At 23.4% G+C, this 27,153-nt stretch overlaps 9 protein-coding genes across 9 annotated transcripts; 4 read left to right on the top strand and 5 right to left on the bottom strand.

The window, feature by feature from the left end:
- Positions 1–578: 578 nt before the first annotated feature.
- PBANKA_0101300 (geranylgeranyl transferase type-2 subunit beta, putative) lies at positions 579–1,733 on the top strand (the record flags this gene model as incomplete). Its single annotated transcript, XM_034564285.1, has 1 exon — positions 579–1,733. One exon carries the CDS (start codon positions 579–581, stop codon positions 1,731–1,733), a length of 1,155 nt encoding a protein of 384 aa, XP_034419613.1.
- A 406-nt stretch (positions 1,734–2,139) lies between these two features.
- PBANKA_0101400 (SAC3 domain-containing protein, putative) lies at positions 2,140–6,584 on the bottom strand (the record flags this gene model as incomplete). The annotated part of the gene is made up of 5 exons (XM_034564396.1): positions 2,140–2,329; positions 2,551–3,026; positions 3,268–3,531; positions 3,718–4,064; positions 4,256–6,584. 5 exons carry the CDS (start codon positions 6,582–6,584, stop codon positions 2,140–2,142), a joined length of 3,606 nt encoding a protein of 1,201 aa, XP_034419614.1.
- Positions 6,585–9,186: 2,602 nt separating this feature from the next.
- Positions 9,187–10,590, bottom strand: PBANKA_0101500 (conserved Plasmodium protein, unknown function; the record flags this gene model as incomplete). The annotated part of the gene is made up of 1 exon (XM_034564507.1): positions 9,187–10,590. One exon carries the CDS (start codon positions 10,588–10,590, stop codon positions 9,187–9,189), a length of 1,404 nt encoding a protein of 467 aa, XP_034419615.1.
- A 667-nt stretch (positions 10,591–11,257) lies between these two features.
- PBANKA_0101600 (JmjC domain-containing protein, putative) lies at positions 11,258–13,282 on the top strand (the record flags this gene model as incomplete). The annotated part of the gene is made up of 1 exon (XM_034564618.1): positions 11,258–13,282. The coding sequence occupies one exon, from the start codon at positions 11,258–11,260 to the stop codon at positions 13,280–13,282; it is 2,025 nt and encodes a 674-aa protein (XP_034419616.1).
- Positions 13,283–13,677: 395 nt separating this feature from the next.
- Positions 13,678–15,125, bottom strand: PBANKA_0101700 (conserved Plasmodium protein, unknown function; the record flags this gene model as incomplete). The annotated part of the gene is made up of 2 exons (XM_034564729.1): positions 13,678–14,080; positions 14,203–15,125. 2 exons carry the CDS (start codon positions 15,123–15,125, stop codon positions 13,678–13,680), a joined length of 1,326 nt encoding a protein of 441 aa, XP_034419617.1.
- A 1,912-nt stretch (positions 15,126–17,037) lies between these two features.
- Positions 17,038–18,537, top strand: PBANKA_0101800 (conserved Plasmodium protein, unknown function; the record flags this gene model as incomplete). The annotated part of the gene is made up of 1 exon (XM_034564841.1): positions 17,038–18,537. One exon carries the CDS (start codon positions 17,038–17,040, stop codon positions 18,535–18,537), a length of 1,500 nt encoding a protein of 499 aa, XP_034419618.1.
- A 1,295-nt stretch (positions 18,538–19,832) lies between these two features.
- Positions 19,833–21,269, bottom strand: PBANKA_0101900 (RNA-binding protein, putative; the record flags this gene model as incomplete). The annotated part of the gene is made up of 1 exon (XM_034564952.1): positions 19,833–21,269. The coding sequence occupies one exon, from the start codon at positions 21,267–21,269 to the stop codon at positions 19,833–19,835; it is 1,437 nt and encodes a 478-aa protein (XP_034419619.1).
- Positions 21,270–23,532: 2,263 nt separating this feature from the next.
- Positions 23,533–24,957, top strand: PBANKA_0102000 (mitochondrial chaperone BCS1, putative; the record flags this gene model as incomplete). Its single annotated transcript, XM_034565063.1, has 1 exon — positions 23,533–24,957. One exon carries the CDS (start codon positions 23,533–23,535, stop codon positions 24,955–24,957), a length of 1,425 nt encoding a protein of 474 aa, XP_034419620.1.
- Positions 24,958–25,544: 587 nt separating this feature from the next.
- On the bottom strand, positions 25,545–27,098 carry PBANKA_0102100 (dihydroorotate dehydrogenase, putative; the record flags this gene model as incomplete). The annotated part of the gene is made up of 1 exon (XM_034565174.1): positions 25,545–27,098. One exon carries the CDS (start codon positions 27,096–27,098, stop codon positions 25,545–25,547), a length of 1,554 nt encoding a protein of 517 aa, XP_034419621.1.
- Positions 27,099–27,153: the final 55 nt, after the last annotated feature.

Here is a 27,153-nt window from a genome sequence, read left to right on the forward strand (position 1 = left end):
ATAACAGCTAAATCAATTATTATTTTATAATGTAAAAGAAGAGGAAAAAATTTTGTTCAAGCAAAATTTTAATAAAAAATTACCCAGCTAGCTAAAACCTGAGATGATGCATATATTTTTTTAAATGCTTTTATAATGTGACGTATTTTCCCCAATATGTTGCATTTCAGTCAAGATAACAACAAACAAAATAAAAAATATAATATGCACATAAATAACATAATCATTATGATGATAAAGATAGCCTCAATGAAATCTCAAAATAATTCATACCTAAATGCTTTTATAATAAGAAACAAATTTAATTATTATGCAAAAAATATACAGCAGCAGTTTATGGAATATTATATTATTCATTTTATTTGATACTTGATTTCATCTTCATTACCTCTATTTTAAATCGTCTCATTAATATTTTCTCATTTCCCTTTATTTCCCTTTCTATATTTATTAATGCTGCGTAAAACTTTATCCCAATTTTCATTTCCAATTTATAAATCGTTTTTCCATGATTTTTTATAAAACCCTCAATCAAAAAAGCACTATAATGAAACCTACAAAAATAATTTTTCACTAAAATGATTTTTTTAGAAGAGAAACATATTAAATATTTAAATTCATACACGATTGTTACCAGTGTCGAAGAGCTACTATTTAACGAAACCCTTAAGATGTGTGGGGTGTTTTATTTCATCTGTTCTTGTGAAATATTATCCTATGAAATCGATAAAAAAGAAGAATTGATTAATTTTATTTTAAAATGCCAAAATGCAGATGGTGGGTTTGGAAATAATATAAATTACGATTCACATATTGTATCAACACATTATGCAATCTTATCACTGTTAATTTTAAATTATTCATTTGATACAGTTAATAAATATATATATAAGGATGGAAACAAACTAAATGATATAGATAGAGCAAATTGTAAGGATGAAAAAAGAGAAATCGATTTAAATTATGAAAATTTGGTCAGTGATCAGATTAATAATATTTCAAGTGATACTGATCATAAAATAAATAAAAATGTTCAAAATGAGCAAACAATTCGAGAAATAACTTCCCAATATGTGTTAAGTCTATTAAATACAGATGGCTCAGTTAAAGGTGATATATGGGGGGAAGTTGATACACGTTTTGTTTATAGTGCTGTTAGTTGCTTAACGATATTAAATAAGATGCACTTAATTTCTATCGAAAATATATCATCATATTTATTAACAAATTATTCTATTTGTGGAAATTCATTTTCATGGACACATGGAAATGAATATCATGCAGCTAGCGTTTTTTGTTGTATTGCAACTTTGGCATTAACACAAAAATTATATTTAATTAATGAAGAGAAAGTGGCTCATTGGCTAAGTCTTAGACAAACCAATAATGGTGGTTTTAACGGACGAGCTGAAAAATTGACTGATACGTGTTACTCATGGTGGATTTTTTCATCATTAATTATTTTAAAAAAATATAAATGGATTAATAAAAATTCTTTAAAAAAATATATTCTTCTTTGTCAAGATATCAATAGTGGTGGAATCAGTGACAACCCTGATTGCCTTCCTGATATATGTCATACATTTTTTGGATTAGCAGCGTTAAGTTTGATAGATAATATTGATGATTCAGAAAAACAATTCAATTTAAAGAAAATGCATCCAGTTTATGCCATTCCAATTGATACAGTCAAAAAAAGGAATTTACCGAGTTTCGGCATAGATATGTTATAAGAATTATAGTAAAAAGTATTATTATATATTATATTTTTTTTGTTAACATAAACATTCTCATACATAGGTATTATACGCATTAACTCACATATTACGTGTCAACCAAATTTTATTTTTAAATTTAAATTATAATTTAATTCGAGTTCAAATATATACGTATATATTTTTTCGGAAAATTTTGTATATCACTATATTTTGTAACATCAAAGTTACTGTTTAACAACAAAAGCGACAAAAAAAATAATAATAAATAATAAAAAATATATAATTAATAAAACAATACATATACATATCCATTTACATATACAAATGGCCCAGTGCAGAACCGTTGGTTTAAATTGTTTTCAAAAAAAGGTTACATATGCGAGTGTGCATGTACATATTTTTAATGTTTTTTTATTTCCCCCTATCTTATATGATTTATATATTTATTTTTTAGCAATGGCGATTTCAAAAGATTAACAAGCGATGGTTTGCTTAATACTTCATTATTATTTATAATTGTGTTAACTTCGTTTAAAAATTTTAAACATTCGTGATCATTTTCAAAATTTAACAATTTGGTTAGAGTTGATATATTTACCTTTATGCTCGTCCTACAAAAAAAAACGGTGATTAAGCATTATATGAATATATCAAAATGGGGACAATTAAATCGAATATTCCCCTTTGCAAAGGCAATGCATTTTTGCAATAAAATAAATATAATACACCCATAACATTTCATATGTTGCACCTTCTGAACGAAAACATACGTTTTAAAACATAAAATTAAGTTTTAACGAGTTAAATAATATGCATCCTTGAATAAACTTACTTGCATATATTTATAAGGGCCAAAAGCCTATATTTTGGCAAAAACAAAACAATTAAATAATTCGTCAAATAAGGCATTTTAATTGCATTATCATCTGTCATAGCAACATCATTCTGAATATTCTCAAGCCTACTTGGATCACTATGCTCATTAACAAATGCAGAAAGCGAATCAATATTTACATTTAAATCAGCATTTTCATTTATTGACATTAAAGTAGGCAAATATGCTAATATGTGATTATTCACAAACACTCTATAATATATATATTCATGATTTTCTGTTTCATTTAAGGGTGATATCATATTGATATTAATTAAATACATTTTGTTTTTTATACACTCATTTAAATAATAACATAATTGGATATTCGAATTATGTTTCTCTTCTTCACTCAGAGTTAAATATTCGATAATAAATTCTTGGTGCATATTTTGAAGAGTTAGATAAATCAGCTTATAGCACAGAAATTCAACCTGCCAAAATCCCAAAAAAAAAATAATGATAATCGTGCTAATTACTACTAATGAAAATAGTATATAACCCAGCTTATATTATGAAGTGGTTTGCTCGGCCACAAGAAACTGTCAATCCATTTATTCATCATGAATTGATTAATGTCATTTGCAAAAAATGTTATAATCACCAACCGATCTTATGCACATATGTACGTATATATATTGTGTATTTTATATTGGAAAAAGGAAATATCCCTACCTTTGATTTTTTTATGTTAAGCCTTTGATACAATTCAAACAATTTGTTAATACATTGTAGAAATTGAAACAAGTCATTATTCACAATGCAAATTCTAATATTCGTTTCGTAAATATTTATAACATCATGGTGAAAAATATTTTGTATATTTAGATCTTGCCGCATAGATCTAAATTGCTCGTTTACATATTTATAATTTTTGTCAATATTGTATTTATATAAAATATATGCATAGGTGCACTTTAAAACGGAGAAACTTCGTACCTACAAGAGGATGGGAACAAATTGCAAAATGCATATATATATTTTGTAAAGTCCAATATACTACGTGTTATTCGTGTCGTTTATTAATCAAGTGGGAGTATTTTTTTTATTATATTGTTGTGTAATATAATTATCTGAAATATATGTATATAAAAAAAATACAAATAAGCAAAATTCAATTCTTACATTTTTCTTTTCCGGAAGGGAAGTTAATCGGAAAAAAAATTTTTGAATATTTTTACATTCTCCAACAAAATTTTTATTCTTATAACAACTAGAATAATTATATTTTTCAATTAAAATTTCAAGATTTCGATATTCTTCACTTCCCGTTTCTCCATATATATCAAGATAAAAGGGATTGCCACCTCCTAATTCCTTTTTCTTGCTTTTTCCAATATCAAAGCATCTTTCTTTTCGTTTTTCTCTCTTTTCTATTTCTTCTAAGCTTAATTTCAGCTTCTTGTCATTTAAATTCAATCCTACTAAATCGATATCCATATCTATGTTATTTCCAATTTTTCGTTTCGACCCTAAAAATATTGAAAAGTTAAAAAAATCCGAAATTAAATGTAGGCAATTGAAATAAACTAACTGAGCAATATCATCCATGCTATACTGCGTAAACAATTACATTATTTTAAATAATGCAATGATGTATTAATTGAAAAACGATAACAATATGATAAAAATAGACGCATAAGAAACGACAGAAAAATCCTACTTTTATTAATTAGATAGAATTGCATGTCCAATGCTATAACTTCCTCTTTTGTTGGCAAAATATTATTTACCCATAAAGTTGATTTTAATAATTTTTTCTTTTTTAATGCAAATAATTTATTTATGAAAAATTTTAAGCTTTTAAAAAACTCTTTATTTTTGCAGTGTTCTCTAAAATGCTCATTTAAAGTGTTTATATAAGTCTTAAAGCTATCCGATTTATTTGTTATTTCACTAGAATTTTGGAAAAATTCCAAGTTATTCAATTTTGAATTATTATTGTTACTAACTGACTTTCCGTATCCACTCAGATTATCATTATTGCTTATCATTTCACCGCCATCATATTCAGATTTATCTGAATTGTAATCATTTCCCGATTTTTCAAAATTATAATTTTCTTCACACATTTTATAATCACTATTTTTATTTAATTTATTATTATCATACATAAAATTGTCCTTTTCATTTCCTCGATTTTTTATCCTATTCACATTATAAAGGCAACCAGTTCTTAGATCATTTGTAATATTTTCATTATTCGTTCCATAATCCATAGAAAATACATTATTATATTGGGTACCATGCATATTATTATTTGTTTCTAAATTTTTATTTATACCTTTATTATTCAAACCATAATTATTTTCTTGCTCTCCTCCTTTAATACCATATTTTATCGTATTCCCAGCTGGGAAATTATTATTTCTGTTTTCGTTATTATTATAATTTGCATTGTAGTTATAATTATTTATATTCCCATAAAAACTATCATAATTCATTTTATTTTTTCCATCTATGTTATTATTCCCTTTCAGGTTATATAATCCGCCTTTATTTATTCCGATATTAGTATTATGTTGGCTATAATTTGCATTTTGAATGCTATTGAACCCATATAAGCCACTATTATTAATCACACTCATATTACCGCCAGTATTATTATTTCCGGCACTTCCACCTTTATTTTCATCACTCAAGTCACTTACTTCACTCATTGCATCACTCAATTTTTTTCTATGATTAGTATCATTATAGGAATTATTAAATGATTGAAATATTTTATTTTTAGACTTATTTAAGCTAAAACTTATTTTTTTTTTTTTATCATCATTATTATTACCGAAACCAGCCATATTCTCGTTTTTATTAATATAGCTAGTACTGCCACTCCCTGAAAAGTTATTTTGAAAATTACTCATTTGTTCTGATGCAAAATTGTAATCATTTTTTTTTTTATCATTAATATTTTTATTTAATTTTTTCATCTCTTCAATTGAATCAATCATATTATTAATTTTGTCTGCCTTCAAATTATAGTAATTATTATTATAAATGGATTTATTTTCTTTACTATTATTGGAATCATAACCATATGCATTGTTTTTATCAAGGAAGTTGTTTCCACGACTATTATTATTGCTAGAATTGACATTACCACCTCTAATAGAAGTAGCTATATTCCCTATCACATCATTTCGACCAGAAATATTTTCGCTATTACTTATCTTAGATAGATCTGATAAATTTTCATTATTAGCTAAAGGTAAATTAATATTACTTATGCCTATACTGCTCAAATTGCCCAAATTATTTAAATTCATTTGATCGTATAAATTTAATTTTTGCAAATTACCATTTTGTAAGCTTGCTTGTTGATGCAATAAAAATTCTTGTAGATTTGTTTGCTGCTGATAATATAGCAAATTAGATGATACACAATTATTAATTTGTTTTATAGATTCAGGCGATGATAATATCGCATTTTTAACAAGTAAAAAATATCTATTTAACGTTATAAAAATATATTTTTTAGATTCAATAGCTGCGTCTTTTTCAGGATATCCTAATTTTAAATAATGATAAAAAACATGAAAATAATATATCTCCTTTACTTTATTAATATATAACTCTACGTAGTTTTCATTAGTGTTCATAAAATATGGAAATTCACTTTTAGTTTGTTCTTCTTTATTATCCTGTTCATTATTTACTTTGTTACCACTATTATTTTCATATGTATTCATATAATTATTATAATTTCCTTTGTTTTGATTATTATTTACATTTTGGTAATATTTATTATCATTGTTCATATAATAATAGTTTTTATTTTGATAGTTGCTTTGGGCATAATTACATTCATCAAAATTGTGACTGTTTATTAAACTATTTTGTGTATTTCCTACTCCAGAATTGGAGCTATTACTATACAAAGGCTTTGCTTCATTTTTGTTTTGATAGTGTATATTTTTATTTATATCGTCCTTTCTGTCTTTATTTGAGTCGTTCATTTTTCCAGCCACTAAATTACTCATGTACACGTGCATTTATATACATAAATACGATTTCTTTATATACATAAATCAATATGCAGCTAATAATTATTTAAAAAAATTAACCCTATACATACGTGCATATTTTCATCATAGAATATGCATTGTTTCGGTTTTTTTTCCACGTTTGCTCACGTTTATTTTCCTCTGTTTGCTTTTTTACTCTGATTTTCCCCACAAATGATCACAAACAATATAATTATGTCACAACTAAATGTAAATTCTTTTGATAATATCGTTAAAACATTTTTTTGTTTTTTCCTCGTTTACTCCTTCTTCTTACGAAAGCACGAAGAATTATAAAGCCTTAATTTTAATATTTTCCAAAAGTAGTTTATTTATTTCTACTATACAAAATTATTGTATACACATACTATAAGGAATCAGATTGTGACAATGTGGAACAAATGCCGCTTGTATATAATATGTATATTCGTATATATTTTTATATATTTCCACATATGTTGCAATAAGTCATTAAATAGGTATACAATTCCCTTGATTTGTATTCTTCGTTTTTCGATTTTTTTGTTTTTTTCATTTCCTTTCGTCGTTTCAATATTTAACTGTCATGAAAAAATTATAAGAGTTACAAAATAAATCAAAAAAATGTATGAATAAAACGAAAATTTATTAATTTTAAAATAATCTGCGTGGTGATCAAATTAGTAATTATTATTTCAATTTACAAAAAATTGCTAAAACATTTATTATAATTAAAAGGGATATTATAAAGTAAAATTATAAAAACATGGGTAAATGTATATATAAATAAAGAAATATATGGATAAATAACATATTTAAGTTACTGCATAAATTTTAATTTAATAAGCCATTTTTTTATATGCATAGGAAGCAAGAACAATATGACGTATAAGTATAAAAAATTATTATAAAATCTATAAGATAAAAAAGCATATTAAATATATATTTTTTTTTACTCTTAATATAATGCAATATGTCAACTTCAAGATAAACATTAAAAATGTTATGCAAATATTATATATTGTATTACAATAATTGTCGCTGCAGTTTTGTATTAAAAACGAAATAAATGTGCATGGTATTGAATTAAAAAAAAAATAAAAATAACATTAAAAATGTGAATGATATATACTAAAATCGATATAGATAGAGCATATAATTATGCATTTATTAAAATATGGTTTTCTTTTTTGGATTATTATATATATGTATAATGTATTCCCTCGTTTATATAAAGAAAATAAAAATATAACAATTTATATACTGTGCAGCCTTTGTTTTAACAAGCATAAAAAGCATATATATTGTGTGTATTATAACCCATTAATAATTTCCTATTTTGTTTATAATTTTTTATTTTTACACATTGATGGGAAATAAATTTTAAATCATTTATTTTTTATATAATCATATCCTAATTTCCTTAAATTTTACGAGTATTTTTAATTTATATGAAATTAAAAAAATAAGCATATATGCCCATTGTGTAAAGAATTTACGCTTACTATAACCAAAAGTTATTTCGATATGTTATTCTTAAATGCATCACTTCCTTATCTCATCACCTCATTCGTTTTACTTTTCTTTTTTTAATTGTGTAATATTTTCAACGCTCATAATTTATCATTTCCGGAATTTAACCTGAAAATACTTTATAGAGACTTTCTACACACATTTATATAATTTAAGAACGGAGCAAAGCACAAACATACACATATATGAGTATATGTATATTAAAAAAAATAATTTAAGTAAATTTTTTTTGTGTATTAAAAGATACTTTTTTATAGACGCGTATTCATTTCTAGTTTCATAAAAACGTTTTATTTATTTACATATTGTATTCATAAATCCAAAAAACTATATTAATTTGTACAACAAAAAGTAATAACATATAGTCTATTTCAATATATTCATTATTATAAAAATATATCTTTTCCCATTTTCACAATTTCGCTACATGTACTACTTTAAAGAATTCTATTATTTTCTCATACCCATTTTTTATTATATTAACAATGGTATAAAAATTAATATTCCTACAAAATATGTTTAAATGATAAATTAAAAACATAAGAAAAATTCAAATATCACAAAATCATGAAAATCCTTCCAGTATTACTTCTTACTCTCTTATATACACATAAATATCGACGCCGCTATACCTCCTTTTAAATCTTAAATTAGTTTAATTCGTTTAAGAAATGGTTAACAAACACAACGGTTAAGATAAATATTTCTATTATATATCACTGTATACAAATGTGCAACTAATATAAAATCAAATTTTCATTAAAGAATTTATATGTTTGCAAATTCACAGGATTATGCTAAATCAAAAAAAAAAATACAAACGGAAAAAAACAAAAAATACAAAGATACAAAAAAATTCCCATTTTGGAAAAAGAAACAATATCCCTAACGCTTTGTTAGACACTTTTTTCACTTATCCAAATTTAATAATGCCAATATGATGCACCATTTATTTTTTTTATTTTAATGTATATGCACCTTATCGTACAAAACTCTTAAAATACAATTTTTTACATCTACATAATTGATACATTTAATGTGCATGTTAGCATATTATTGTAAAATTTAGATAGCATATCTATGCATTCCGCAATGTATCATACCATGAAATATTGTTAGGCGATTTATATCCTTGGTGAATTATATATTTTATTTGTACTAATGGGGTATCATTATTTTCTATATTTATATTATATTTATCTTTTTCATTATATGTGCTTGAATCTAAGTCTTTCAAGCATGAATTATTAGGTAAAAGCATTGTTCTTTCAATTGAATTATCTATGTCATATTTAGTATTTATGGGAGCATATATTTTATTAATAATTTCTTTTGTTCTATATATGTTATCAATATTTTCTTGGAATTTTTGTTTTAATAAATATACTGGCTTTTTATTAGTAGATGGAGAAAATGTGCATTCTGTCATTTCTTTCTTATCTATATATATTTTTATTTTTTTGAGTTTTTTTTTGGTTTGTTCTTTGAAATAGTTTATATGCGTATCCAAGCTAGCATTAACTAAATTACCATCTAAAAAACATATGTTTTCTAATTGTTTATTTTTTTTTTTTATTCTAGATTTTTTCATTTTTTCTTTATCATTTATATTTTTTAAATAATATACATAATCATAAAATTTCCTTATTATGTTTCTAGGATATTTAAACATTCCAAATAAATCATTACTATCATTTTGATTGCATGCATCCACAAACTCTTTTATGATGTTAATGAAAAATATTTTTCTTATAATATTGTCTTTTTTTTGAAAAATTGATACTTTTAGCAAAATAGCTAATAAAAAGCTAGCAAATTGTTTTGTACAAAAAAATACTTCACTTTTTTCAATTTCTTTTCTAAATATCTTATTCATTTTTTTATTTATTTCATTACCATTTAATATAACATTTTTTATCATGAAGTTTCTATCATTTTCATAAATCATTTTAATCACATAACATGCATATTCCTGATTAATATATCCCTCATTGCCTTTATCAAATAAAAAATATATATTTAAAATGTTTTTTAAAATTGTAATATCAACTAGTTTACTGTTTATCTTATCATTATTTATTATATTTTCTTCACATTTAGTAATCAAATTTTCTTCTAAATCGATATCCCTTGGAGAAATTGTCAATATCTTGTTGGAGCTACTCAATGAATCGCCATTATCATATATCAAATCCATACTAACAACATTTTGTACTTTCGATTTCCATGATGCTATATCATTTTTCTCATTTCGACTAGAACTTATAATGCTCGCTTTATTGTATATAAAAGAATTCGATATCATATAAGGGTTGCATTCTCTTTTTTTATTATCAATACAAAGATTAAAACTTTCAAAATACCCCTCTTTATCTATTTTATGTCTTCGATTTATTATCTCACTTTTCGAAGTCTTTTCACAATATTTCACGTTTCCCTTTATTGGCGAAGAATAGTTAATATATTCATTTTTTTTTTTCATTAATATTTTCCTTCTAAATAATTTTATAATATTATATTACCTTCAGAAAATTGGAGATATATGCATATTATGTATGCATGTATATATATTGTATTTTTAAGGTCAAATTTACATATAGTAGTACGATAAATAAATGCAAAAAATTGAGAACTAAATATATATATATTCATATGCTAATTTTCAATATACACTTTTTCAATTGGGCATATAAAATACAACTTTTATTCTTTAAATTTTTCTTTATATAGTAACAATATCCTCACATATATATTATTTTTCCATTCCCATAATTATCATAATTTTAAAATTAAAAACATTCAGAAAATTTTGGAAAAAAAACAATAGAAATAAAAAAATATTTAAAAAACAAAATTAGGAAATAATTGTTCCATTAAAATTGTAAAAAAAAGGGATAACATAATCAATTCATTTAAAAAATAACGAACGGCAACGAATGTAAAACAGTTGACTAGCACTCGATTATACAAGTAAATAAAATTATTTAAAAAACATTAACTCCTTTATAAATAGAATATCGCATTTTCTTTATATCAACCTCAAATACAACTTGTAAAGTTTAACTATAAAAAAATATTTCATTCAAATCATTAATCAAATTTTTAAAGACCATAAAAAATTTGTAGAAGTTAATAATGGAGGAAAATATATGAAGGAAAATTATGTCAAAAGCAAAATGACTGATTATAATAATTTCCATAATTATTGTAAACTAATGAATAAAAAAATCGGTAGAATTAGCCGAGATGAAGTAGAAACAGCTAAACAATTTGAAAAATTGATAAAAAAATATAATATAAAAAAAGTAAAAAAGGTTTCTCTAGAAAAAATAAAAGATAAAACATGTCTACTATATAATAATGAATTCTATGACAATTATTATAAAAAAAAAGAGCCAATTATTATTAAAAACCTAAAAAATAAAATAGGAAATTGTATAAACACTTTTGATAGTAATAATATTATTGACCACATAGGTGACACAAAAATAAGTATTCATATAAGCACCTCTAAATATTTAAACAATGTAAACAAAAATTTCCATTACAGTTTATCAACCTTAAAAAATTTTATTCAATTAATTCATAAAGAAGATCAAAAAAAAAAAAATTTTTCAGTTAATTATCATGGAAATAAAAATCATATAAGTCTAATGTTCAAAGATGATACAGGTGAAATGTGTGCTATCCCCCAAAAGATAAATAATCTTATAAAAAATTATAAAAGCAAAAGTTTAGCTACTACTTCTATTACCACTAATATACAAGAAGATAATACAAATTCCCCTTTGGACGATTCTCAAAAGATAAATAATAAATGTAAACATAAAATATGCAATAATAGTAGTGGTAACAATACCAATTACTACTATTATTATAGGTCTCTAGGAATTAATCAATTTAAAGAGGCCTCTGATATTAAAAAGATGAATAAATTTATCAAAGATAATTTTTTTTTGCCACCTGAAATTTACCCATCTTATGAAAAATTCGAATTTTTTTCTTCTGTTTTAAGAATAGGGCAACCCAATATTTTTATATGGCTACATTATGATATACCTGATAATTTTTTAATTCAGATAAAAGGAAGAAAAAAAATTTTATTAATCCATCCAAAATACATAAAATATTTTAACATTTTAAATTCGTCATCGTCTTACAACATATTTGATATACTACTAAAAAAAAAAAACAGAAATAAAAAAGAGCAAATTATTAAAAAAATAATCATAAAGCATGCTTATGTAGCAGATTTATATGAAGGAGAAATTCTACACATTCCTTCTTTATGGATGCATTATGTTTATAATATGCCCCACCATACACATTTAAAAAAAAAATATAAATATAACCATCGATATTTATATGTTACCCCAAGTAACAAATTATTTTATCGTATTAATAAAAGAAGAAAAATATATAACAAAAAAAAAAATTATATATTTCTTTTTTACAAAAATGAAAAATTTATAAATTGCTCAATAAAAAGACAAAATAAAACACCGTCGTTCTTACGTTTCCTAAATGGCGAATTAAAAATTAAAACAAAAAATATGTATTTAAAAAAATTTAAAAATAAAAAGAGAAAAAATATATCTTTGCAATATATTTCAAATTCTTTATTTTCATATAACAAAAAATATGATGAAAATAATGAGGTGCTTATTTTTCCAAGCTTAGATCAATCATTTGATAAAAATGAATTAATAAAACATTATAGTCATTTGGAAAATTCTGAAGAACTTTTAAAGCAAAATTTTAATATTGATAATATAAACTTTGTTACTAGTAATAGTAGCAAAATTGGAAATGGTCAAAATAGTCAAGCAACTTATAATACCGATACTAAAACCATCGAACAAAGCAACAACTATAGCACACTCTCAAATAATAACAAACAAATTAGAGACTTCAAAAAAACTGACCATCATACTTCTAAAAATACTAATTTAAATATTAGTATTAATTATTTTTTTAGAAAAAAAAAAGAATTACATTTATTTACCAAAAAAGATCTATATGGAAACCAAGATATTAATACAGCTAATCAAATATTTAAGAAAATAGAAAACGAAATAAAGCCATTAATGTCAATGCCATCTAAATATAAAAATTTTTATCTTCAAAAAATACAAGGATATCTCTATTCGCTTCTTGACACGAAATATTTATAACTTTTTTTTGTAATTATTACTTATACAAATATATATAATATTTTAACACACAAAAAAATATATGATATGCCAAAATATATATGCATGCAAAAAACTTAAAAAATATATTAAAATATAAATTAGAACACTTTATAAATTTTTACATAAAAAAGAAAAAGAAAAAACAATATAGTTTTCTTTCCAACAGTGAGTATACCCAATAAGCAAATGATGTGCATTAACATGTTTGTTTTTTTTAATTAAATAAGTAAAAAAAATATGGCATTTAAATGCATATTCTTATTAACAAATTTTGCTTTTTATCATTACAAAAAACATAATTATACATGTTTGCCTTTGGGATATACCCTCATATATAACCATTCAAGGGCTATATATTATACGCATTTGGGTATTTAAAAGTCAAGATATTTTAATAAGGATGAATTGTTACGATTTATTCCACCTCTTGTGATATGATGATTACTATAGCAATTACTCGCTTTACTCAATGGTTCATGAATCATGACATAATCACGTTCATCATTTTCTTCATACAGTTCATCTGTATATAGCTTTTCAGAATGTATAAATGAATTGTTACCTTTAATATAATCTTTATGATTATTTATTTCTGTTTTATCAATATTTAAAAACATTCCATAACCAATATTTGATATAACACTCTTTAAGTTGCTATATTTTTGTTTATATAAATTTAATTCGTCATATAATTTGTTGTTCTCCTTCTCTATTTCTTCTGTTGTATATTTTAGCATGTCTTTTAGTTCTCTATATTTTTCCCGTTCTATCGAAACCCTAAAAATGATAAAATAAATAAAAAAAAACATTTTTCATTTTTTTTTTCAAATATTATGTACGTTCTGATAATTCGCGTACTAATATAACAATATACATGCACAACATTTCAGATTTCTTACATATTTTGAAGATTCCATATGACACATAAAAAGTCATCCATCTCCCGTTGATAGAACCTCAAATTTAACTTCATTTGATTAACTACGTTTAATATATCTCCCCCATAATATTTTGAATACTTAACACTTTTTCTAAATAGTTTTGATTTCATTTTTATTTTTTTTCTTTCTTTTCGTTTCCTACTTATACATTTTTCGTATTGGAATAAAATATCTTCTTTATTTATTTCAACATCATCAAGTTTACTAATTGAAGGAGAAGGTAAACCTTTATTACTTTTTTTATTGTGTGTACTAACCTTATTTAAATGCATTTTTTTTTTATCAGTAGTATCGTCTGCATTATAATAATTATTTCCAACGTTACTACTATTGATTTTGCTTTTAACATTATTTGAATAGTTCGTCTTAAGGTTATGTTTATATTTAAAAGATTCACTTTTTTTTAAATCAATATTATTATTCTCAGATTTTAATTTTACTAGCTTACTATTATTTTTATTATTATTTAATAAGCTTGTTTGTTTTGTTTTTTCTTCGCTATAATTTGAATTTTTTTTATTTAATGGCGTTTTGTTTTTCACACCATTATTATTCTTGTTCGGATTTACTTCATTTTTATTTATTTCTCCTTCATTATCACATTGAGAATTTCTAATATTATTCTTAACGTCTTTGGCATTATCATTATTAAAATCTATATTTAAAATTTTTTGTTCTTTATTATTATTACTACTTTTTTTGTTTTCCACATTTTCTTGGATTTTTATACTTGTATTTGCATTTTTATGATATAATGAGCCCTTATTAATTTCATCGATTATTATTTTATTATTATCATCATCGTTTAGTTTCATATTTCCGAATATGTCTGACTTATCAAAGTTTACATTTCTACTATTTGATATTATTACTTTGTCCATTCTATATATACCTTATGAAAGTCAATTAGCATTAAGGCCACACATATACATATGTACCTTATCTAACTAACGATGTGTGTGCATAGGGATAAATGAAAATATTTTCATATAATATATTCTCATGTAAGAGAAAAAAGTACGAAGATGCTCAAATGCATGTTTAAAAAAAGACTATAATATATGCATATCTACTTCCATATATAATCAACTTAAATGTTTCAATGTTATGCCAAAAAAATTCATCGAATTTATATTTTATTGTTTTTTAATAACTTATTTTATATCATACCCATGAAAAAAAATTATAAAAATATATAATAAAAATTATAATAACAAAAACATGCGCTATGCTATGTAAGATATATACATATACATCCTTTTACACCTCGTTTACGAATAATTTCATATGTATCCTTCCTATTAATATTCAACAGTTTTCCACAATATTTTTACTTTATTTCATTATTTTTTATTTTAATAATCCTTTAGTGTGCCAACATAATTCTTTATTTTATTTTGATATTCTTTGTCTCATGCTATTTTTCTCTTTTTATTAATACTTCTTTCGTTGCACATATGGTCAACCCATAAAAAAGGGGTAAAATAAATAAACATAATAAAATAATACTGTGTATAAAGGAAATGAGAAAATGGAAAAGGCAATAAATATGTTTCCCCCTGTTTCGTTAAATTTTATTATATGTTTCGTTCACATTATTTCCACTTAAAATATCATAATTATTATTTAAGCAAGTTTTCCTTCATACAATTAAAAAAAAAGATGAAATTAGTACATAGCCCTAAGCAAGCTAAGGAATTTTTATAATTATTTGTATTATCTTTATTTTTGTTGCTATCCTGTTTCATTTCATTTACTTTTTTATTTTCATTTTTTTCGTTATTTTTAAATTAAATTTGATGGCATAAACAAATATGTAAATAAATTTGAATGAGTAATATAAAAAATTATTAAAATTTTTTTTTGTAAAGTGGCAAAGTTTTATTTACGCCTTTGCATATTTATGTATGTAATATTGCATATAGCTATATACATGCGCACGTGGATAATGCTACATATAAATCATATAGCAAAAAATGCATAATATATGTAATATACATACAATATAAAATTAATAAAAGCATTTAGTATAAAACAACAAATAATTATATTTATCTCATATATTTACTATCGTTTGAATTGTTTGCGTTATATACATGGCATTGCTTATGTGCGATGTTGCAATTTTATATTTTTTATTTCTTATGTTCATTTTATATTTCTATATTTATTTTTCATTTCCAATATTCATTCATTTTTTCGCATAACTTGCGAATCTTACCCCAATATATATAGAAATTATTTATATATTATTATCCATATTTTTCAACAAATATCATCTTTCTATTATCATGTTTGTTTTATTTCCCTTTTTTTGTGGATGCTGCACTATTGCTTAAAACATAATGAAGGGGAATGTATAATGATTAATATATAATCCCATAATAATATGACATAATTTTTTGTGCTATTATTAACATGTATTATTATTTTTGTTTTTAATGTTTGTGTTTTTATAAACATGGGATTGAAATTCATATTTATCTATATTTAAACTGGTGTTTTTTTATTATTTTGTTTATATATCTTTATACTCAATATATTTATATTACAAAATATTTGTTTATAAAACGAATAAGCGTGAATAAAATTTATTAAAGCATGCTCACTCATATAATGTATGTATATTTGTGCTCGTATCTAATACATATATAATAATAGACGTACGTATTCTATAATACATATATACGTACGCCTCCTTCAATTTGTATATATTCACAATTCCCGAAACTTACAACCTATTATGTTCATTATTCCAGACACTATAATGAAATATTTTTTTATTTAGAAAAAATGACGTCCAACTATATAATTCATATGGGGAGTAACACCATAAATAAACGAATAAAGATTAAAGGACTCTTAAGCAAGTATGAAATTAAAATATTAGAAAAAAATTCGAATGCATTTTTCTATATACTTATAAATTTAATATTTAACTTGCCAGTTGAAAGGTTTCGATTAGCTATTAACAGAAAGTACATATTCTTAAAAAAAAGGAAAAGAAATTATCTAGTATTTGATATAACAAAAAAATTGTTAATAATGAACAACATTGATACAAATGAAAGGTTTATAAATCTGATTGAAAATAAAAAACGCTATTTTAATACAAAACCTTGGATGAACGATGCATCACCATGCCAAGCTAATACTATTTCAGAATCCTCCAATATGTATAATGATAATTTTTCAAAACGTCCAATGTTTTATGATAATATTTTTAAAAATAATTTATCCACCAAATATAATTGCTTACAAATAAATGAGCAAAAAGACATTTCCTACTATAATATTTTTTATAATATCTTAAGAAACGATCAAAAAGAATGTTTTGAAAATAATAAAGTATTTTGTGAAAATAATTTAGGAAAAAACAACATCATATGCAATTGTTTAAGTAACCCAAGTTATCTCAAAACTGATTTAAATATTAATGAAAGTAATTCTACTGTAACTAATTCATCTTTATTCTATTCTAATAATGAAACGTCTAATACCACTATTATGCATAGCACTAAAAATAAATATTCCAGTTTTTTAAAGAGCCAAAGTTTATTTCCATTAAACCCAATAAGTCTGAAATATATACAGAATAAAATAAATGAATTAAAATTAAACAACTACGAAGAGAACGATATAAATGATAGGTGTTTATCATGCAAAAGGGAGGTAATCGATCTTAATAACAATGAATATAATAATTCTGATACAAAAAAATGTATTATAAAAATAAAAGAAAACAAATCCACTATTAATATTTTTGATGAATTTCTTGACATTCATGTATTATTTCGACTAAAAGGGGGGAAAGGAGGATTTGGAGCTAATTTAAGAAATAAAAAAAGAAAAAAAAAGAAAAAAAAAAGTAACGACATTTTAAGTAATGCTTCAAGAAATATAAGAGGGCAAAGAGTTATATTAGATAATATAGTTCAAACAACTGAAAAATTATTAACAAAAAAAAAAAACGAACAGACCATAGTTGACAAATTAAATAATGCATCTTCCTTATTAACTAATATTACCGTTTCCAATGATAATTCAGATGAACAAATATATAAGTATATTCCTCAAAATGAAGTGAAAATCGAAATAAACCATAAAACAGATTTCTTACACAATCAAAAAAACATCGTCCATGAAATTGTAGAAAGTGGAATTCATTATGAAGCAGAACAAAAAAAAAAATCACAAAAAATCAAAACGAAAAAAAATATTGACAAAAACGAGCAAACTAATAATAAAAACAATATCTTGAAATCTTTAGATGATATGTACACATGTTTGTGAAAAGCACAAATGCATTTTTATATTAATAAAAAAATAGGAGACAAAGAAAGAAAAAAATTATATATAATATAGTTTCTCTGCTCCATATTTTATTTTCTCATGATCATATAGGCATATTATAATAAATTGTTCGCAATTTTTTTATTTTATTTTTTTATTACTACAAATGTCATTACGCTTATCGATGCTACGACCCTTCTATTGTTTTTATTATTTTGTTTCTTCCTATTTCATCTTTCTATTTCTTATTTAATTGCTATAGTAATTGGGACGAGCAATACATTCCCACTATCACTTTTTTTGTTGAGTCACTACATATCCGAAGAATTGTGTATGCATATATATGTGTATTTGTAGATATACTATATGCTATATTTTTACCCATCCAAGTTTGTTACCCTACAATGGATGCATTATTTTGTTCATACAATTTAATTTTAATTATATTTTAGACTATATATATATAATGACAAATATTTAACTTCTTTTATTTAATCAATAGTAATTTTTTTTTTTTTAAATTATAAAAATTTATTTAAATTACTTCCATTCAGGGGAAAAAATATAATATATATATATATATATATTTTTAAGACATTGTATATGTATATTAATTTTATTTTTCCATTTATTCATAAAAAATTTACAATAAAATTATATAATAATTAAACAGTATGTATCCTTTAGCATAGGAATGGTTATATACCCACAAGTAATGCCCATTAATATGCCCATGAAACATACACAATCACCTACATGCCCACGGAAAAAAATATAATATGAATAAAAAAATAATACGAAAAATAAATAGTAAAAAATACAAATTTCAAATGAATATAATAAAAGGAAAACGCAAAATAAATTGACTCAAATGAGGCAAATAAACTACTTTTTGTGCCCACTAAAACTCAAAACAACGGGGCATTACTATTAAATATATATTTTAAGTAAATATTGCCAATCCATAAAAATGTAAGCACAAAATATAATTTATTTGTTCGAGTATTCATCATAATATGTATTTAAAAATATTACTATGCCCTTTTCTTTGAAAAAAAAGTAAAGTTAGAAAGAGGAACAATATTCATTGTGTTGCGTTAAAGTAACATCATCGACAAAAAACTAAAACATGCAAAAAAAATAATAAAAAAAGACAAATGTTTATATATATTTGTTCATTTGCTTTAAAATATATCACACAATATGCATTTCTATACAAAATAGGGCATTTTGCGAAAACAATGTCTTTCAATCGGCAATTGTGTAAAATTTTGAAGCCTTTCAGTCATTATCCTCTAGATACCTTGCTGATTGCCGTTATCATCGGGAACAAATTCTGCATTAATATTACACATATTGCAATTGTTGAAAACTGTTTTTGCTGCGTTTTGGCTACTATATTTAATTATTGCATATTTTTCACCAAATGTAAATAACGAAAGATATGAAATATGCTCATTTAAAAATATAGAATTGTTTTGAATTATATAATTACTTAAGTCTTCGTTATTTTGAATATTATTCAACGAATTAATCTTAATAGTAGTACTACCCTCTGCATAAATGCTACTATTATTATAGTTTATATTATTAGAAATGTTTAAATTATTACCGCTCACGCTTATATTATTAGTGTTTATGTTACTTTCATATGTATTATTATAATTGTTTATTAAATACTGATTTTGCATTCCTCCGAAATTTGCATTATCACATCGATTATTCAATACATGTATTCGTGCTTTTATATGATCTATCAAAGTTTGTAATTTATTTTTTTCATCTTCTGTTATATTTTTGTTATTGAACATGTTAATATATTCATTTAATTTTTCTTTACACTTTCTTAATAGCTCTTTTTGTTTTATGCTCATAATTTTTTCTCGTTTTTCTGAGCTTAATGATAAAAATTTTTTTTCAGAAAAATTAGGAGAAATATATTTATGGCTATTAGCCTTTTCACTAAAATAACTAATTTTTTTAGACTCATTACGAAGCTCATATTGAAAGTCTTTAAAATGTGTTGGTAAATTTTTATATCCGTTTAATGCATCATCTGCAGACCCAAATTTTACTATAAATACATTTTTCCCTTTTATATAGCTAACTGTATCAACACTACCATAAATAGAACATAGGCTATAAATAAAATTCTCATCAGAATATTCATTTGTTACGTTATATATATACAATATTTTAGCGTTTTTTTTATTTAATATATATTGGTCACTCTGATAATAATTTGGCGTTATATTTGCAATGTTGTTATACCCACTATTGCTAGTATTGTTAATATTATTCATATTGTTAGTATTGTTAATATTATTCATATTGCTAGTATTGTTAATATTATTCATATTGCTAGTATTGTTAATATTATTCATATTACTAGTATTGTTCATATTGTTGGATATGTAATTGGCACCATAATTACTATAATTATTATAATTACTTTCATTATAGTTAGAATTATTCATATTAAAATTGTTATACATCGTGCTATTATTGGTATTTTGATTATTCTTAAAACTTTCTTCATTAATATACATGCTTGTATTGTTTGTATTCATATTAAAATTGTTATTTTGCTCTTCATATACACCATAATATCCCGGATTCATACAATTTCCAATATTCAGCTCATTGGCATTGTTATTATAATAGTTCAAGTTATTAAACCCCCCGTTCATATCAACATGCTCTTGAGGGTTATTCCTTCTATCATTTTCCATTTTATTTAAAAATAATTTTTTTTAAATAATAAAGTAAAAACCGGAGAAAGGCTAATCCACAAAAGTAATATATAAACAAACCACAAAGGATGGAAGGATTTTTATATAATTATATATACATATATATTCTGTTCACAAATGTATGCTTATAAGAATTTTTTTCGAGCTTTTCTATACTAATATATTTTTAATTTAATTATTATTCACAATTTTAACTTGGTAATTATAAATTTTAATTTCCCACACATTATTTTATATGCATATAATATATGCTCATTATTTGTTTATATTTATATTTTATTTTGAAATATGCTTATTTTACTCATCCATTTATATACAGTATAAATTAAAAAATATATATAACATTACATCATATTATAGCATATTATTTCCCTATTAATTTTAACAGTTTAAGATTATGCATATAATTCATTCTATTTATTATTTACTTATTCATTATGTTTTTCATTTGCCCTCTTTTTAATATTATTTCATTATGTGCTTATATATTTTACCTTTTTAACTCTTTTTATTTTTTAATTTTAGTGTGTATATTCTTTAAAATAAAAAGGAATGCTTAAAAAACGATTTATTCTTAAAATCGTATTTCAAAAAAAAATATTATTTTATCTCTTAGCAAACGGTTTTATATATTATTCCTTGTTTTATTTATCATGTTTGTATACTTGTTTAACAAAACATTCTTATACTTATTTAAAATCCGTTTACTTGTATTTGCACTTATTTATTTTTTTTAAAATAAGACTAAATATAAAGAGGAGTAGGAAAATGCTGAAAAATGGAAAATTCAACACCTTTTACCAATTTAATTTATAAATTGAACTTATGAAAAAAAAAATAATATGTATAAAATTCAATCTCTCCATTAACTTTTTAAAAATATATAACTCTTGAAGAATTATATTATACCAAAAGACTATTTATATTTTTTTTATTTCCAAATTGTTTTGCACTATATTAAAAAATTCTTAATATAATAATTAGCAATTGCCCTCAAAGAGAGTATAAAATATATATAATCATTCATACATAATTGTACTAAATAGAAAATGCGCGTTTTGCTTTGTTTTTACTCAAAGGCTTTACACCTTTTTCTCTATACTTTTATTAAATTTGAAATATTAAAAACATTACACAAAGACATAATAAAAATATACACTCCAATAAAATACAATTTGGTTGTGTATATTATTTTTCCAATCAAATTAATATTTAAAATGATTAAAAGATATCATAAAAATTGCTGGTTGAAATAACAAAGTTTACTTCTTTTTTAAAGGGGAAAAATTTAAGAGATTTTTATAAGTATGCTGTATTTGTGAAACCGATATTATTTTCACATAAATATATATATAAAATGTATAAGTGTAAAAAATTAACTTCTATGGGTTTATAAAAAAACTATATTTATTTAAATATAATAAAAATATAATAAAATTTTGTATATTTCATTACATTTTACTCATATCATTCTCAATGTGATTGTTAAGAAAAAATACAATTCCATTTTAATGTTACAAATATATTATAAAATAATACATTTAATTACATACAGAAAAAAAATATATAAATAAGTTTGCGAATAATTTCCCCAATTTCGTAATTTGCCATGTTGTTTTCCCCCATACTTTATACTATTTCCACTTTTTGATGAAATAAAAAATTATTAAATCACCTAAGCACATTATCATAATTTACAGTTGTACTATTCGCTCGAATATAGCTAAAACATAATATTTTTATTAAAATTGCAAAAAAAATAATTTATGTATATAATGCACATAATTAAATGACTTATAATTTCTTCAGTGTAAAGTAGTAAGAGACTTTTGAACGATAGAAAAAATATTCCAATATAAATTATACATGCATATTTATATTTAGTTTTTTTTCTGGTTGACATACATTCAATTCGTATGAATATGCTTAGTTCTATTTAAAAAAAAAAAAAAGCTTAATATAAATAATTACGATAAAATATAAGTTGAACGCATAAAAATGAGGATACAGAATTAAACAAGAAAACAATGGTAAAAAATATATCATATAGAAGAACGACTTAATCACACTGAAAAAACAAATTTTATCACATTTATTAGAGCACTAAAAGGTAGTCCATATTTACTACCTAAAAAACACATACCAACCACTGATGTGTAAATTGATCATATAAATTTATTCCAAAAAAAAGTATTTCACTGATGTTATTACTTTCACAAATGCTCACCCACATGTCGAAATAATGCAAAAGCTGATGATGAACAAAAACTGCGAATTAAACGCAGAAAAAAATACAAGTTTAGGATATACATTTGATGAAAAAGATGGTTTTTTTGCGTCGATATTTAAAAATATAACAAAAAATGAATATTTTAGTGCAGGTGTTGGCATAATATCTGTTGGCGCATTTGTCACCGTTGCTAATAGATTAAATAGCTACATGTATAGTGCTATAAAAAAAAATTTATTTACATCGCTAGAAATAACAATAAATGATACATCCTATTATTGGATACTAGAATATATGGTAAAAAAGGGAATCATTAGTAGACATTTAAGTTTAAAAACACAAATAATAAATGACAAAAATTGTAAAAATGCTATATTTTCATTTCTTCCAAGTGTTGGCAATCATTTATTTATATATAATAATACATTTATATTTATTGAAAGAAATAGAGATAAAAATATGATTTCTGAAACCAATAGATCATTGCCATTTGAAAATATAAAATTAAGCACTTTTGTATGGTCTAAATATATATTTCAAGAATTATTAAAAGATGCAAAAATATATATAGATAAAAAAGAAGAAGGAAAAACATTATTGTATAAAACTTTTGGCCATGAATGGAGGCCTTTTGGAGCACCCAAAAATAAAAGACCTATTAATTCAGTTATATTACCTGAAAATTTACGTGAGTATATAATTAGTGATATACAAACTTTTCTTAATTCAAGCAAGTGGTACATTGATAAAGGTATACCCTATAGAAGATGTTATTTATTACATGGTCCACCTGGATGTGGAAAAAGTAGTCTGATCAGTGCATTAGCGGGATATTTTGATTTTAATATTTGCACTATAAATGTTAATGACATATATCTTACTGATGATAGATTCATACATCTACTAGCCACAGTCCCTCCAAAAACTATTCTAATTCTCGAAGATATTGATTTCATTTTTCTCAACTCAGCACTAGATAATACTACTACTAAAAATTCAACAAATAAACCTAATACCTCAGCACAATCATCAAATTCTATATTTACTACTGAGTCCCATTCTATAAGAACACTAGGTGTATCCTATAGTGGCCTTTTAAATGCATTAGATGGTGTTGTTGCAACAGAAGAACGAATAATTTTTATGACAACTAATAATATTGAAAAACTTCCTAGTACTCTTATTAGACCTGGGAGAGTTGATATGAAAATATTTATTCCTTATGCAAGCATGTATCAATATAAAAATATGTTTTTACGATTTTTTCCGAATCATAATGATTTGGCTGATAAATTTTCTACGATTTTTCAAAATTTTAATTTAAGTATGGCTGAAATACAGTCTTTCTTTTTATTCTCAAAGCATGATCCATATAAGACCATAAAAAATGCTGAGGATTGGGTCAAATTATATGCCAAAAAAAAAGATGACTTTTAAATATTTTACCTACTCACTTAAACTCGAATCGTAAAACTTACAGTAAAAAAATATATACAAATAATAAAATATGAAACAATAAAATACTGAAAAAATAGACAATTATATAGTGCAAAAAAGAAAACAAATTGTGTCTCGTCTTAAGTATATGGATCGAAGTAATGATAATATGGTATAACTATAATATGAAATATATCCATTTTTATTAACCGAATAACCAATTTATAAATACCTTATATGATTATGGTTCCCAGCTCTCAGATCGGTATAATTTTCTACATACCCATCAACATAGATATACAAAAATTCATAATTTTTTTTACGTTTCAAGTTAATAAAAAATTTATTCCACCATTATAAAATAATGAAATAAGATCAAATTAAAAATTGCAAACATACGCAATATGTGCAGATTAAACATGCTCAAACAAATGCATCAAAAAATAATTAAAAATATCAATTTTTTTCGTAACTACATAAAAATTGTAAAACGTCATATAACTCCTAAAACATTGTATAATTATATATAGTATACATACGATGTGGTACATGAATTATGTTGCTCTTTAAATAAATGAACATTTTTTTTACACTTTCAAAGATTTTGCATTACTGTGTTTTTTTCCAATAGCTTCTCTCAAATTGTAATAACCTTTTTGATATAACGCATTATTAAACTCTCTTTTAATTTGAATAGCGGATTTTACTCCGTTAAAAACTAAACAAGAATATAGTTGGCAAACTGATGCACCAGCCTCTATTTTTTCTAGCGCATCTGCCCCTGTAAGTATCCCGCCAGATGCTATAATTGGAATTTGTTTATTAGTGTATATATACATATCTGATATTAAGTTTGTTGACAAGTCTTTCAGTTTTTTTCCACTGACTCCTCCTTTTTTATCTTCGAAACTTTTTATATCCATTTTGTTTATTGTAGTATTAGAAATAATCATACCATCTATTCCTGTGTCTAATAAAACTTGAGCGATTTTTTTCTTTTCGCTATTTTCTAGATCTGGAGCCAATTTAACAAAAACTAGAGGCTTCTTTTTTATTGTGTTCATCCAAAAAGTTTCACCATTATGACCAATTTGTTCTATCTTATTTATTTCTTGCTTTACAAATAAAATAATATTTTTTAACTTGTTTGATTCTTGATTATCTCTTAATCCTGGGGTATTAGGAGAACTTACATTAATTGCAATATAATCTGCATATCTAGCAATTTTATAAATAGAATATTTTAAATCATCCACAATATTTTCTGTATGTTTATTTTTACCAATGCTTACACCAACAATGTGCTTACTTAATAGTTTATCTTCTTCTTGCTTTTTTCGAAAGTTGATTAAATTTTCAGTAACTTTATCACATCCTATATTATTAAATCCACATGCATTTATTATACTTTTATTTTCTACATCTCTAAAAATTCGAGGTTTATTGTTCCCTTTTTGAGGTTTCGGTGTTATTGTACCAATTTCTATAAATGAAAACCCTAATTTTAATATACTATCTATACATATACCATTTTTATCAAAACCAGCTGCAACTCCAAAAGGATTTATAAAATTTAAATTTTTTATATCAGATGTTGCATATACACTATCATTACTTGTATCATATGGTAATAATCCATATTTTCCTAATAACAAGAATAGATCATGACACACTTCACTATCTACATAATTTAAACAAAAATCTAAAAATACATCATACATAAAAAACTCGGGGTTATATGATTCAAAATACATATATAATCCTACTATACTACTAAATATAAAAAATAAAACTTTTTTATGTTTGGATTTTTCTTTATTCATTCTTTCATCAAATCTTTTCATTTCATCCTCAAAAAATTCTGCATTTGAAGGATCCGAATTCGAATGATTGCTACTACTGCTATACTTTCGGGCATTTATGTTTGAAAAATAGCGATTACCATTATACCCAATTATTCTCCATTTATCATATGATACTAAACAATCATTCTTAGGAGCATTATTCAAACTATTATAATAATTCCTATATTTAGCTATACTATTTTTATTGTTCACTATTCCATAATTTTTTAATAAATTTCCAATTAACTTTGAATTTCCTCTCGATATGTAGCTCTCCAGTCCTTTTTTCGTAATCATTTTTGGACGTACTAATTTTTAAGTGTTAATGTATATCTACATATATTATGAACTG

The sequence above is a fragment of the Plasmodium berghei genome (assembly GCF_900002375.2).
Source record: "Plasmodium berghei ANKA genome assembly, chromosome: 1".
NCBI lineage: Eukaryota > Apicomplexa > Aconoidasida > Haemosporida > Plasmodiidae > Plasmodium > Plasmodium berghei.